The sequence below is a fragment of the Sinocyclocheilus anshuiensis genome, unplaced genomic scaffold, assembly GCF_001515605.1.
Source record: "Sinocyclocheilus anshuiensis isolate Anshui unplaced genomic scaffold, SAMN03320099.WGS_v1.1 scaffold834, whole genome shotgun sequence".
NCBI classification, from domain to species: domain Eukaryota; kingdom Metazoa; phylum Chordata; class Actinopteri; order Cypriniformes; family Cyprinidae; genus Sinocyclocheilus; species Sinocyclocheilus anshuiensis.
The window spans coordinates 690,938-706,758 of record NW_015540885.1 but is presented as its reverse complement, the minus strand read 5'-3'; the positions used below and the strand labels follow the sequence as shown (position 1 = coordinate 706,758).

At 35.3% G+C, this 15,821-nt stretch overlaps 1 protein-coding gene and 1 long non-coding RNA gene across 2 annotated transcripts in view; one reads left to right on the top strand and one right to left on the bottom strand.

Moving 5' to 3' along the window:
- LOC107688672 (follistatin-related protein 1-like) overlaps positions 1–15,821 on the bottom strand; it is a 42,261-nt gene that overhangs the window by 16,030 nt on the left and 10,410 nt on the right. The window contains exon 3 of the mRNA XM_016486393.1: positions 1,297–1,401. Within this exon, the coding sequence (XP_016341879.1) occupies positions 1,297–1,401 (105 nt within the window). The remainder of the gene's footprint in view (positions 1–1,296; positions 1,402–15,821) is intronic.
- Positions 5,469–6,188, top strand: LOC107688664 (uncharacterized). The gene is made up of 4 exons (XR_001634256.1): positions 5,469–5,496; positions 5,608–5,744; positions 5,856–5,970; positions 6,140–6,188. It is a non-coding gene; the product is annotated as an uncharacterized LOC107688664 (long non-coding RNA).

Below are 15,821 nucleotides of genomic sequence, written 5' to 3'. Positions count from 1 at the left end.
CAGTTCCAACTTTGCAAGGACAGTCTGGCGCTTCTGACTCACAGCCTGTAAGTACGTTTTTTATAAATTTAAAGAATTTGCCACTGATGATTCAAACAGCGAGTTTTGAGCAGTGTAGAGTAGCACTTGTTGTTTGACTTTTAATGAAAAAAAAAACAGATGTCTTTATGGTATTGTTTGTCGACTCTGTTATGGACAAATTAGCCAATGTGTAGAAATAACAATAAATCATAACAGGAAAAATCCTTCTTGTTTCATTAGACAAACAGTCCTTACATTCCATCACTTGATACTGAGATAATATTTCACCTATGCATACCTTAAAAATAAAACAATACCTATGTCTTCACAGAACCGTCCCCTTGGAGCAAATATTTTTCATCTGAAAATGTATCATATACAATATCCAGTTAAAAAAAGAAATGTTGTTGAAATATTTTTTATAAGAAAAAAGTTATTAAAAAAATAATAATAATGTTGTAGAATTAGGTAAATGACTCTTTAGGGCTTTTATAAATAAAATGAATGAAATATTACAAAAAGAAAAGTACAATAAAATATTTTGATTACACAATGATACATGATGGAAAAAATGCACTGACTAATTCGGACAACAAGAAATCCTGATTTTCAGCTATTTAAGACACTTTTTGCAAAAAATATGATATTGTTTATGGACTGTAACATCTTGTAATTCATAACAATGAGTAACACAGTATTAAAATAATTCAGAATATAACCATTTGAAAAAAGCAGAAAAAAAATGATGACTTCGGACACCAAATGTACCTGCAATTATAGAATCACTCATAAACACATTGCATTACACCAAATACACAACATAATGTTCTTTTTAGCAACGTCATATGACCCCTTTAAACATTATATTCAGTTTGCACTTAAGTATAACTTTTTAAATTATATTACTTCCACAGTAAGAATATCTGTTTTTAAAAGTATGCTAAAGTGTAATTTTTTTCACAAGGGTATTCAGTGTTTCTACAGTCTTGGGGAAAAAATAAAAATAAAATAATAATAATATATATATACTCACGTCACAGAACTTACTTAAGTCATGCAAATTTCTATCATCAATATACTTTTTTTCTAGATTTACTCAGCTTTACATATTTCATCAGCTAGAAATTGCTTTTTTGTAAGTGCAATGACTGCAGTCTCTCTAAAACGTTTAAAATTCCTCATCCAGTCATCCAAAGGAATAAAAGTCAAGGAAGTTCACTAGTCAGAAGCCTGCATTTTTAAGATTTCATGAATTTCTTTGAAAAGAGGCCTTACCTCAATGCACAGACAGCTGGGCTCTCCTTTCTCATTCACGGCACACTCTCTCCCAGCACCACAGAACACATTAGCACACACCTTTGATTTGCTCTGAGCCTCCTGCTGAAAACACACAGAAATAAACACCATAAATAAAACACAAACTGACACACAGCTGCAAACTCTAATTAGATACTGGGCAGAAATAAAATAAGTTTGTGCACATACTGACCCTCACCACCAGAGGGTGGTGGCAAACTTTAATATTTTAAAACGTGAAATCATAAACAAACATGAATCTCTATAGCTGGCATACATAAAGTTCACTTCTCACAACAGACAGTTTGTAAAGGATGTTTTGTGGTTTGATATATGTATTATAATCGCTCATGAAACCAGGGCAGTCACTAAACTAAAAACCTCTCGAAACAGAAACTAGCGCTGGTACAGGACCACAAATTCACTTTTACCACAAACATAGGCAAACACACTTTTACTTGCTCTTTCTCTCTCACACACACATACAGTGTTTCCTCGGTGTCTAGGGACAGAAGATTGATAACTATCTCTAAAAATGGTCGAACTCTCTCCACTCCAAACACTCCTGAGAGCCTCCTGCCACCAGTTTCCCAGACAACTAGCGGTTCTCCTTGAAAACTAGGACAACTACAGATTTGGAACAGCAACTTCTCTAACAAAGCAGTCTAACAAATAGATAAATAGATAATACCTAACAAAAGTAAAAGTAAAAAAAAATGAAAATTTATATATATATGTGAAATAAAACTTTGTAGTACATTGGACAGACCGATTGATTCATGCTTTGTTCTTGTCTTTTTGAACCATTTATAACTGATTTATGTACCTTTTAAACAAATACATAAGATCATTAATATTAAGTATCTGCTAAATAAAAGCTAGCTTTATTGCTATTTAAACTGCTATTTAATTTCTTATTAAATATAAATAAGAACATAAATAGAATTCATTAAAATCTGAACATAAACATGATGTTTAACACGCCAACAGACGAACAGTTGGACTAAACTAGGAGTGTTAATATAAAAATAACATAATAAAAAAAAAACTAAATGAATAATTAAATTAGTTGACAACAGCAGGTGATAAAATGGCAAAAAACAGGATATCGATGTCCACAACTATTCAAAAGTTTTAAGTCAGTATTTATTTATTTATTTAGAAAGAAATAATTTAAGATCAAAAGTGACAGTAAAGACATTTATAATGTTACAAAATATTTCTATTTCAAATAATTGCTGTACTTTTAATTCATCAAAGAATCCTGAAAAATGTATCACGGTTTCCCAACAAACATATTAGCTATTTTCAACATTGATGAAAATATTTACGAGTTTCTTGATCAGCAAATCAATATATTATTATGATTTCTGAAGGATCATGTGACACTGAAGACTGGAGTAATGATGCTGAAAATTCAGCTTTGCATCACAGCAATAAATTACATTTTAAAATAAAATATAAAACAGTTATTTTACATTGTAATAATATTTCACAATATTACAATTTTACTATATATTTTATTTATTAATAATCAGTCTTGGTGAACAAAAACATTTTGAAAAATCTTTAAACGGTAGTCTATATGCATTATTGAAGACAAAGGTCTATCAAAAGTGATTTACACTCTTCTACCAGCAGATGGAGCTCTGATATCAGGTTGGTTGATTACAGCACGATTAATGGGCTGTTCACACAGGACACGCTCTTTTGTTTAAAACTAACAAGACTGAACACAATGAAATGGATAACAGATTTCAACATGTTTCTAAAACTTGATACAGCATCTTAAAACCCAACAAAATGGAACAACGCGTCCTGTATAAACGCCACGGAAAGTGTTCAAGTGCATGTTTAAAATAGACAGTTCATGACTAGATTAGACATCTTTGGGGTTATTACATTGTTCTTTTCTTTTTACACTCTTCTGTCCTACTGAACTTTCTCTTCGGTCACACCTCTGAAATGTTTGATTTATGTGCAAGGTCATTGAATCTGCCTCACATCTGACAAATTCCCTTGTCTTTCCTTTTTCTCTGCCTTTTTTTCTTTGTGTTCCCTGCTACAGGACCCCCGTCTCCACAGCACAGCAAAGTCATGTGAATAGAGAGCTAGCCAATCACGTGCTGCCAAGTTGTGCCTGGAGTAACGGTTTAGGAGTTTCCTGAAATACTCCTGCTTTCTAAAACCTCCCTAGCATCCAACTATAATCAAATGCAGTCTGTGTGTGTGTGTGTGTGTGTGTGTGTTCAAGAAGGGTGTCGTCACATCTGAAATCTTGCCTGTTCTTTCCTTTCCCATGAACTGTGATTGCTGGTTCCACCCTGACTAACTCCAACACACACACACACACACACACACAACCCCCCCCCCACCCCCACCCTTCCACATGAGTCATACGATGTAAGCAAACTTTCCAGGGGGAGATTTTCTACCCGAGGGCAGTGTCAACTGTTCAACTGTTTTAAAGGAATACGGCCATTGGCAGTCTAAAACACATCAACAATCTTTTCTAATCACAATCTGCTCCGTTTGAGGTCATCAGAGGACTTTCAGACACAGTGCTGCCATATTAAAAGTTTATGGGATATTCATTTGAGAGAGTTTTGTCCCGACAATAGAGGTAGATACTATTGCGGACCAGCGGTAACAGAGGTACATTAAAGGAGAGAGAACAAAACCAAGCCTCATGCATAAATGAATCTCCTTCTCTACAGGGAAGCCATGCTGACATTTAAACGAATGAACGTTATGGCATGCTTTAGCTAAATCAAATCATAAAGCAGATATGTTTCCATGACAACCAGGCAGGAGGGCTTGAAAAGAGCCATAAAATTGACTGTAGGAGAGAGTCAATAAGAGATGGGTTACAAGACGCCTGTAGCTGAACTATGACCTCCAAAATTTCATTGCAAGTATGATGCTGTTACATTGTCTCAGATGGTTGTTATCCATCTTATGATATCTCTGTCTTTCTGAAAGCGGTTTCCTTTATTGATAGTATTCATGTTTTAAAATGCTTGTTCAAATATAATCATATAATCATATTGCACAAAAAAAATCCATTATTTTTGTATATAATACATATAAACAAATAAATATCTAAAATGGTGTAAAAGCAAATTGGTGTTAGATAAGACAAGATAAGATTTTTATTTTTTTTTTCAAAATAAAATAATGTTTTTATCGCGCAAGGATGCATTAAAACAGAAGACTTGAGTAATGATGTTCAGCTTTGAATCACAGTATTAAATTATATTTTGAAATATATTCAAATAAACAAGCGCTATTTTAAATAGTAATAATATTTCACCATATTCATGTTTTTACTGTATTTTTGATCAAATAAATGCAGCCTTGGTGAGCATGAAAGACCAAAAAAACCCATTACTTTTTTAAGTCTAAACCTCACCAAACTGTATTAGATTTATGTCAATAATTAATTTTTTAACAATTTAGAAAAAATTAACTTTACAAATTTAAAAAGGAAACAGTCCTTTTAAAATGTATTTTAAAAATAAATTTTTAGGAATGTTTAGGTATTTTTACTAGAAAACAAAGAAAGACAAAATATTGATTTAAAGAATGTTTTTGCAGTATAAATGCAATCAACCTCAAGTGTCAGAGTTGTGGTTAAAATAGTGGTTACAGATCAGTAGTTGAGTGGGAAAAGAGTTTTCCCTTAAAGCACATCTGAACAGTGTTGCTGTAGTTTATCCAGAGGGCTGTTCTGGCAGGTCGAGGGGCCGCTGTGATTGCCAAGGAGAGAGGAATAGGGGAAAGACAGAGAGCAAACATTCCTGGTGCAGAAGAGTCGAGGAATGTGCGGTTGTGTCTGACTCACGAATCATGACCATATAGCAATGTGACCTTCCGTTCAACTGGGTCCAATTCACTATAGCTAACCCATACCTCTCGTGAGAGTGATCACTAATAAGTGCGCGAGCGCCGCTGATTAAACTTCAACGGTTACGGTGCGCTGACTGCGCTCAGCGCTCGGGAGAACGACGATTACATTGGTAAGTGAGAAAATTAATTAATTGCAGCTTATTTCAATTACTTTTACCTAAACCCTTGTCATTTTTAGTTAGCCTAACGTTACACGTTTATTTCAAGAAGCTAAAAAGAAGAAACGTGGTTTATCGCGTTGTCCAGGCCTGCACAATTCTCCGCCGGGAGGTTTGTCATTTTTAACATGAATCCCTAAAGTATCTTGATAAAACTGTTGTGAATTGATCAATAATGCTGGCGAGAGTTCATGTTATATCCTAATATTTGTTTGCCCTGTAGATTGTATTGGACCTATATGTATAGGAAAAGATTAAACAAAGTTTCGGTCAAATCACCGTCAGACAGCCGTTATAAACATGAATTCAAACCAAGAAGAACAAAGAGAGAAGCTGATGGAGATGTTAACATGTTTTTCTGTGGATAACTGAGTATTTGGTGTTTGCAGTATAGTAAAATGTAATTATTTGTTTTGCTGAAGTAACGTTAATTGTATATTATTCTAAACACACTGTATTTGGTTGTTGTAGATGTTCATCTATTTCAGAGAGCACTTTTAAAGTTTTACCACCACCTTATCAGAGTGCTGAAAAGTGGAAGTCAGAGGAAACATGCCCAACTTGCTGCAAAACAATAACACAAAAGGTACATTATTTATTTTCCCTCACAGTACCAACTTTGGGGAAACTCATCAATCAGCTAATCTGAAGTTACTGATATATATTCTTCTTCTTCTATTTTCCACATATTATCATGCAGGTTCTTATGATTGATTGATAAATAAATAAATAAATATTTTGTACTGTCACTGCAGGTCTGGACTATGGAGTGCAGCATTACTTTTTGGTCATCTACATTCAGATGAAAACACCACACTCCTCTCTAATTCAAGTAAGTTTTAAGATTTACAAGTTAACATTCAATTTTTTTTTTTTGTGGATTCAACATATATTTGTGACTGACATGTTGGATGGGTGAGTAAGGTGGAGGGGGTTGAAAAAACAGTATTTCTAAAATGGAGAGTGCTATTTTAGATAGGTAAAAATAATAAAAAGTATGAATAAATAAAGAAAAATGGATTTATGTTAATCCCTGTAACTGTTGCACTATGAATTGCTGTGTTTTATATTGCTTGTCATTGTAAACGCTAATAAAAGTGTCTTAAATGATCACACAACACCTTAATGTGTTATGCTTATTTCAGTTTTTCTAGTGATAAAGTAGCTATATGGGCTGTTTAAGTCTTAAAATGTAATTAAAATAAAACAAAAATTAAATCCAAAGAATAATCCCATGATGGGAACCCCTAAAGGGTTCTATATAGAACCTTTTTCCAGGCTACAAAGAACCCTAAAGGGTTCTTTTGATTGAACCCTTAAAAAGGGTTCTATATGGAACCTTTTAGGGGTTCCATATATGAAGCGCCTGATAGAACCTTTTAAGGTTCTATATAGAACCTTTTCTTCTAAGAGTGTAGATAATCAGCACATCACAAGGCAGTTATAATAATCATTTTAATTATTTATTTTAATTAAAATGACTGATTTAGGCCACAACAATCTGTTGATGATCAGCCCAGAAGTTTAGTATGGGTATATCCTATGCTTGTTCAAATGCATCTATGAGGAAAGTGAGGAGAAGGCATATTCAGGATATAATAGAAAAGTGGAAGAGACCAGAAAGATGGAATGTGTTGAGGACAGCTAGAAGGAAAAGATCCAGTATCTTGGGAGGGAAGAGAGCTCCAATTAAATAACAATGCCTAAGAGGAAGTGTCTTCAGCTACACACTTCATTCACCCTTATAAGGTTCTGCATTTTTAACCTTTTATTTTTGAAGTATAAATATTAAAATACAATACATCTCATACGGTTCAAAATGTTGGGTTCTGTTTTAATATCTTTTAAAATGTAATTTATTCCTGTGATGGATTTTTTTCTGCAGCCAGAGTCACATTATCCTTCAAAAATCCTTCTAATATGCTGATTTGCTGCTCAATAAACATTTTTTATTACTATCAATGTTGAAAACAGTTGTGATGGGGTTTTTTTGTGTGGAAATGGTGAAACAGGATTCTTTTATGAATAGAAAGTTCAAAAGAACTGGCCTTTTTATCAGTTTAATTCATCATTGTTTAAGAAAGGTAATTTTTTTTACAATAAAAAAAATAAAAATTAAGAACCCCACACTTTTGAATGGCTTTATATAACCATTTTCATATAGAATTCATATAACAAAAAATATGTTTGTCCTACACAAGCTAAAACATCTAAACTCTAAAATATGAATGTTGAATTATAAGTTAGTGACTTCTAGGGTTCCTGTTTTCCAAAGAGAATTTTTAAAGCAAGAACATATACACCTTTCAAGACTTCCTGAGTTCTGAGGTTTATGAAGTGATGGTATATGCCTCTGCAGAAGCAGTAACTCACAGAAACTTCACTTTTAATAGCCGAATTCCTAATGTAACACACCACCCAAATTCCTGAAGCAAGATCCACCAATCAAAAATTCACTGTTACCATGGAAACAGGAATGGTGGCCACAGCTGTGAGTTCTTGCAGGCTAGCTGAGCTAGCAACCCACATAACACTGAAGAGAAATATACATCTGTCATCATTCACTCACCCTCATGTCACTCCACACTGACAGTTGAGCTTTCCTTCCTCAGTGGAACACAAACGGAGAAATTTTGAAGCATGTGAGGAACCGTTTTCGGTAGCAATTGACTTCCATATTCGTTTTTCCATAGTATGGAAGTCAATGGCTACCATCAACTGTTTGGTAACCAACATTCTTCAAAATCACGTATTTTGTGTTCAGCAGAGTAAACAAACTCATACAGTTTTGGAACAACTTGAGAGTGAGTAAATGATGACAGAATTTACATGTTACATATACAAGTTTAACTATGGGGATTTGATATATGTTAAAATAAGCTTATATCTTCACCTACCCAGAGAATGTATGTATTCTTGATATAGGGCAATACATGCTGTATATTATATTTATGTATGGGGCGGGACTTGATTCTGTGCACTGGTTGTTGATTGGATGAAGGCAGATATGAATGCAAGAAGAAAAAGAAAGGGGTGGGTTAAGCAGAATAAATGATTCAAGAAGATTTGCATACGTCAACAGCGAGAAGACTGTCAGTTTACCTAAAGATACAGTTATTATACGTAATTTGAGGGGGTCTAAATAAATAAGTAAATAAACAATTAAACATGCATGGATGAATCGTTCACAATAAGATCGAGAACTTGCATTTAGAAAATAGATAGGGTGAATGCCTTTTCATTTTCATGCCTACTCAAATTTTGTATGGGTTTGGGTGGTTTGGTTCATAGCTTTGAATGCTGAAGGGTTTTAGGAAATGGTCACATATGGACAAAATGAACAGGAAAAATGCTTCCACATCCAAGGCCGCTAAAAAAGTCCTTCTTCCGTCCTTGTCTATTCCGCTGAGATATGTTTGTCACATCTCCGTCATCCAGCTATCTGTTCTCATTTGTTTCTACTGGACCTTGTGGAAGAACAGAGCACCTTAAAACACCTCTCTTTCATAATAGTCAATGTAACTGAAAATAACAGTCGCCCATTTTCTCTTACAATAAAAGCAGATTCATGTCCCATCTCACTGAAAGAGTCTCACATGGTTTCAATCTTTCATTTGCTTTACTCTTTCCTTTAATTCCTCCTCTACCTGTTTTCGTCTCTGTTTTTCATCACACTTTGTGCCTACTGACTTTCATAAATTAGGTTTCCAAGAGCAGAGTATTGTGCACTGCTGGCTACAAGTGTATAGAGGGCAAATGCAGACTCTCAACAGAGAAAGGACAAAATTGCAGAATGAATAGGGTGAGAGAATGGCAACAGGAGGATGAGGAATATTAGTTCCAGGGGAAGAATTAATGGGCGCATGCAGAGAGCAGTGACTGATAGATTGAGGGAAGACTGAACCCAGGGCTGCAGGTTAACTGACTTCACAATGGAAGGAGGAAAATGTAGATGACAGCTTTTTATTTCTCCCCTTGACATTTCCCCCATCAGACAGTCTACAGTCCATTCACTCAGATGAAAAAGAACATTTTAGGACTTTCTCACTCCACAAACTGATTTAGAGAGTGTGTGACTTATAGCTTCATAATGGAGATCATTGTCAAAGCAGAGAGAATCATTACCTGCACATCTCACTACAAAAATGACTGAATATCACACTTCTCTTCATATATGCAGTGTAAAAGTTTGTAAGATTGTAAGTGGGGGGAGTGAATGTACAGCGCTCTCTCCCACCTTCAGTACCACGACTTGAGGTGCCCTTGAGCAAGGCACTGAACCCCCAACTCCTCCCCGGGTGCCGCAGCAAAAAAATGGCTGCCCACTGCTCTGTTGTGCTCTGTTGTGGTTAAATTTGATGCTGTCCCATAATGCTTGAGTTTACGATTACGAGTATGGGTCACCATACTTGGCCACGTCACATCACTTTTTTGTCACTTTTATATAACTAACTATAGAAATAACTGTGACTATAACTTTATGAAAGATAATCACACAGAGGAATCTGAGAAGACTTATTTTTCCATCATAACATTTAAGGTGACTCATATTTTTGCATACAAAAACTATTTTAGCAATAATGTTCTGTAAAAGTACATGTATTGCATTATTTGACCGAAAGTGCAATGTGATTTATCATTTTTATTTTATTGTAGAAATGCTTTGTATTTTACAGTACCATTACATGTATTGCCCTGTTAAATCGAATATAATTTTTAACATACAAAACCATAAAAAAAATGTTGAAAAAAATTACAACTTTTGTTCAGCAATTACACATTAAAATGATCAAAAGTAAAAGTAAAGACATTTATAATGTTACAAAAGATTTCTGTTACAAATAAATGCAGTTCTTTTGACCTTTATATTCATCAAAGATTCCTAAAAAAACAAACAAACAAAAAATATTAAACGAAAAAAATGGCTTCCACAAAAATATTAAGCAACTATTTTTTATCATTGATTAGAAATGTTTTTTGAACAGCAAATCAGCATATCAGTATGATTTCTAATGTCTGAAAACTCAGCTTTGCATCACAGTAATAAACTACATTTTAAAATATTTTATAATGAAAATAGATATTTTAAACAATAATATTTCACAATATTACTAAGTTGAATCTTTAATTACTGAAAAAGCTGCACACTAAAAAGGCTGATGTTCACTGATGAATTTGCTGGAATCAGATAATTTGCTGTCCAAATTGGCGCAGTTAGTCCTCCAATGATGCCACTTATCTTAAGACAGCTTTCACTGTCTTTGCTTTTAAAACCTGCTCAGTAAGAATCCTGTCTGAAACAACACAAAATAAAGCATGAGGTTGTCGGGTTCCTTTCCGCACAGCACTAAGAGTTTGAACTGAAAAGAAGCACCGAGGAAGGGAAGGGAGTTTGTGTTGGAGCGCTGAAGACAATCTGAAAACAAAGAGATACAGAGCAGATACTACCGGTAAAACATAATGGCTGTACCGGAAAAGAAAAACCGAGAGTGCAGGAAAAAGTTTACAGTGAACACAAGAGAAGACAGAAAAAATCTTGTTTGTGGAAATTGTACATGTACAGGTTTTTTCTGCAGCTAGTCTTTTGACTTTCAGCCATCATGAAGTAGCCAAATTGTGTTTTAATGTGCTGGAGAGAGAATAAAATCTGTGACACCACAACAATAAACTGGAATGGAAAAGAACTCATTCAAATTCAAATAAGTCTAATAGAGTCGCTTCATGAGCGGTGTAGAATTTGTAATTAGAATTTCAAGTAAAATGACAGATTTTTTGACAGAAATGAGTCAGAAAACTGAATGCAGTTTATGAATATCTAATAAGGGAATATCTAGTCGACTTGCCACTAAGTGCTTCAAATAAAACTCTGAATATCTTTCAAAGATTCAATGCCACCAACATGGAAAATTCAAGATAATGCACCAAGAAAACCCATCCAGGAAACTATTTATAGAGTCCATTGTCTACAACTCATTGCCCCTGCTCATTTAGCTAAAGGGTTCATTGTTTTCTATGTATACCAATAAGTTGTGCTGATTAGAATGAGCTGTTTTCTCATAACTAAGTCAGCAGCTGGGTGGGCTTGATTAGACTCACAGATGGATGTGTGATGACCCAAACCCCTGTCGATGTGCAGAGGAAACCCCGAAGGAGCCTGTTTGTTTGTTTTTGAACATTATTTTCTGAGTCAATACCGCCAGAGTGAATGTCACCAGCCAGAGAAAACCTCCATTGATTATAAACATCATTAACTCTGTCCCCAGGATGCTAGATGACATATATTTGCATAAAGCACATTGATCTTGCAATGCAAACAACCTGAGAGGATCATACATTAGCTCCTGAATCAGCCGCACACGCTGAAAAATGTGCACATTCACAGGCACACAGTGCTTGTTTTAGTGGTTTGCATGGTGAATAGATTTAATCAAAAACATAAACTGCTGTGGGGATGTGCCACCATGATGACTAATCCCACCCGTTATCACTAATGTGTCATTATTTTCAACTGGGAGATCATGTTTAAAAAACATTGTACACTCTTAAAAATAAAGGTGCTTCATAAGGTTCTTTACAGTGATGCCATAGAAGAACCATTTTTGGTTCCACAAAGAACCATTCAGTCAAAGGTTCTTTAAAGAACCATCTTTTTCTTACCTTTTTATAATCTGAAGAACCTTCTTTCGCCACAAAGAACCTTTTGAGGAACAGAAAGGTTCTTCAGATGTTAAAGGTTCTTTATGGAACCATTTAGACAAAAAGGTTCTTCTATCGTGAAGTACCTTTATTTTTAAGAGTGTATGTCCACACAACATACCTCACCTTTGCTCTATAAGGGAGATAAATGGTTGCACATTGTAGGCTGGGAATTCAAACTGAAATTTGTCTTCATAAGAATGCAAGTGCAAAAAAGCAATCCTTCTCTAGACAAAGCCAAGCTTTCACTTCTGACCTTCCCCCACACACACAGTAAACCTAAGCAGAGTCTGCAGATATAGTGCTGGTGGAGCTCCGCGTCTAGAGGGACATGCTGGGAAACGGTGAACTGGAAATGAGCAGGGATGAGAGGATGCAGGAAAAAAGATGGCAACCGAGCTAAAGAGCATAAGAGAGTACAAACCACACTCAAGACCTCCTTCTAGCATCACTGTAAGCTGATTACGTTAGATGAAAGGCATGTCAAACAGCATCTATGGAAATCCAGCAAAGCCACAGCTGAGCAAGAATTCAAGGCACTAGAAAACATAGGTATTCGCCAGGATACACTTACATGGTCAAAATAATAAGAAAGAGGTAAAGAGCGCTGGAGACACAGGATGGCTTTGATACCACAAAAATATGATTGTTCTGGCCACTTTGTACTTACACTGTCTAGCCAAGGAGAATCAAGACAGCGGTTAAACAAATGCATCAAATTACATTTCATCATGTCTGCTTTTACCTGAAGTTACAACATCTATAACACAGGGTTATGGAAATATGATTTTTCACAAAAAAAATAAATGCTGAATCATTTGGGAAAACATGAACAATTTACTTTTCAAATAAACATATGAGCATATGAGTTATACAATCAATTAAGAAATTATAATGAAGACATTATACTACTTTATTCCAAATACTTATTTTAATTATCTACATTGTTCTTGCACACAAGATGTGCATAAACCAGCCGAAAACATTTTTAATATTCAGAAAAATGTAATGCAGATTTTACTTTTTATATTTTAGAGATGTTGTGTTGTGCTTAATAATTTGTGGTTAACTTTTAGTCGAATAATTTACATGGTTTAATACTTTTGCAATTCAACAACATCTTCATATTATATATATACAGTATTTTAGACTTTCATAGGTTTGCTTTTGAGTTAAACCCCATTTTATTTGCCATGTACAAATTTTTCTTTGCTTTTTGCAAAATAGTTTTAACATAACTGCTTTCCAATTGTCTCGTGTGCATTTTTCAGTCACAGACAATGAATATGATGGGCTGAATATGATGCATGTGACAAAAAGTTAATAGGAAGCTTTGACACATCTTACCCACTCTCCAATGTACAGTGTCTTACACCATGATGAGGAAACTTGCTTTGCAAGTGGTAAGCAATGTGATAATGCATGCATACAAATACAGTGGAATACTACAGTATAAAAACTAGAGGCAAAGCATTGTGAAATACAGCTCTAAACAGCATTATAATGACAAGCAAAGTGTTGCACATTCTAATGAGGCAGAGCATATAGATTTGTAATCGATGGCCTTGTTAGACGGTGACTGTTGTACTGCTGACCCAGCGCCGTTACACAAAATATGTTTAATGGTGTAATCGCAGAATAATTCAAAGAATAATTTAAGAAAAAATTAAAGAATAGTTTACCCAGAAACGAAAGTTTGCTGAAAATGTGCTGACCCTCAGGCCATTCAAGAAGTAGATGAGTTTGTTTCTTCATTGGAACTCGGAAAGCATTACATCACTTGCTCATCAATGGATCCTCTGCAGTGAATGGGTGCCGTCAGAATTAGAGTCCAAACAGCTGATAAAAACATCACAATAATCCACAAGTAATTCACACGACTCCAGTCCATCGGTTAATGTCTTGTGAAGTGAAAAACTGTGTTTAGTAATCCATATTAACGCTTCCTCCAGTGTAAAAGTCCATCCGGTTGTCCTCTCACATCAAAATCCACCAACCTATTCATTTGTAACTGTTGGTGCTTGATATGTGCATATTTCTCTCCTGATTCAGACTTTATCACTGGAGAAAGCAATATTATGAATAGAGGACTCATATTTAAGTCAGAAACAATGGTTTGAAGTTAAATGTCTTAATGATGGATTCATTTATTAGTTTTTCACTTCACAAGACATTAACTGATGGACTGGAGTTATGTGAATTACATGTGGATTATTGTGATGTTTTTTATCAGCTTTCTAGACATAAATTTCTCCAAATCTGTTCCAATGAATAAACAAACTCATCTACATCTCAGATAGCCTGAGGGAGAGAACATTTTGGGGTGAACTGTTTCTTTAAAATCTATTTCATTTGTTCCTTTTAAATGGAAATTTAAATAATAAAAAAAAAAAGTTTGATTTGCCCTAAAATCTTGTGCATTTTGGGTGTGTATTTAATGGTTAATGTTTAAAAGATGACGTCAGAGCTAATGAGCACAAGTTCTCTCTAAAGTATATAATGGTATGATGTCATTTCTTTTATCTTCCCTCCTTCATCTTTTATTTTCTCTCCTCTTTTCTTTTCTATACACAAGCTTGTAGAACTCAAAGTCTGAATTTTCCACAAACAACAGTGTTAGCTATTTCCACTCAATACAAATGCCTCCTAAAGAGAGAGCAAGGAGGACAGAGAGGAATTCCTTTCTCCTAAATTCTCTCATGGGTCTCTCCAGTGCAATCTGTCCCGTTTCAAACCTTTCAGTTATATGGGTCAGAGGAGCTGTCACAAATATGCAGCTGAAATTCCAATGCACTTAAACTGCTCTCAAACTGCATGCTTTTTCTTATGAAAAAAACAACAAACACACAAAAACTTTCTGACTATTGCATCAAATCTCCAAACATATCCATCAGAGAAAAATGTATGAGTGAATTCTCGTCAATCTGTGCATTCTTGACTATTTTTCTCCTTTATTGGAATGGAATGCCAGTGATGTCATTCTATTTTAATGCATCACATTCCAGGTTGTATGGAGCTCTCAGTTAGCGGCGGCGCTGAGGCCTCAGGAGTGTGCTCTCAATGACACTCACACAAAGGAACAGAGTGTGTGAATCTGGCAGAGCAGTTAAATGTTCACATGAGCCTCGCCAATTCTTCTGTACCGGTGGGAGAGAGATAAGATGAAAAGGTGCAAACGTGCATTATGAGGGGGGTGTACACAGCACTCAAGAAAGTTAACAGCGTTCTTTTCTCATTTCAGCTGTCCACCAGTGGCGGCTCGTCGGGGGAGGCAGGGGAGGCACAGCTTACCCATAATTTTGAGGTGAAAATGGGAGGAGGACGATTTAATGTTAATAAAATTCACAATTCATTTCAGTTCATGTCTCAGAATGTGTATTTTTTGTAATTTCACAGCTGTAATACCGTAACGTGAAAGCGCCGCTTTTCTATCACGAATGTGCCGAATCTGCTGATGTAATTACAACCACTAGGTGATAGAGAAGGGGAGGGGGAGGCCGGGGGAGCGCTGAGCTCTCATGCCTCCCGTTGGTAAAAAAAAATTAGCCAATCAGCATCGAGTGTTCACTTTCAGTGCTGAGGAGTGTTGAGAAAAGAAACCTCGTAAGGGAGGCTAGCCTCCCTTCTGATATCAACCAATCATCACAGAGACGTAAATTACGTGATATTAGTTTGAACGGCTGCCGCTGCGCTGATAATGTACCAAGTACTTATGATGAGTAGCGATATTGAATATTTGAT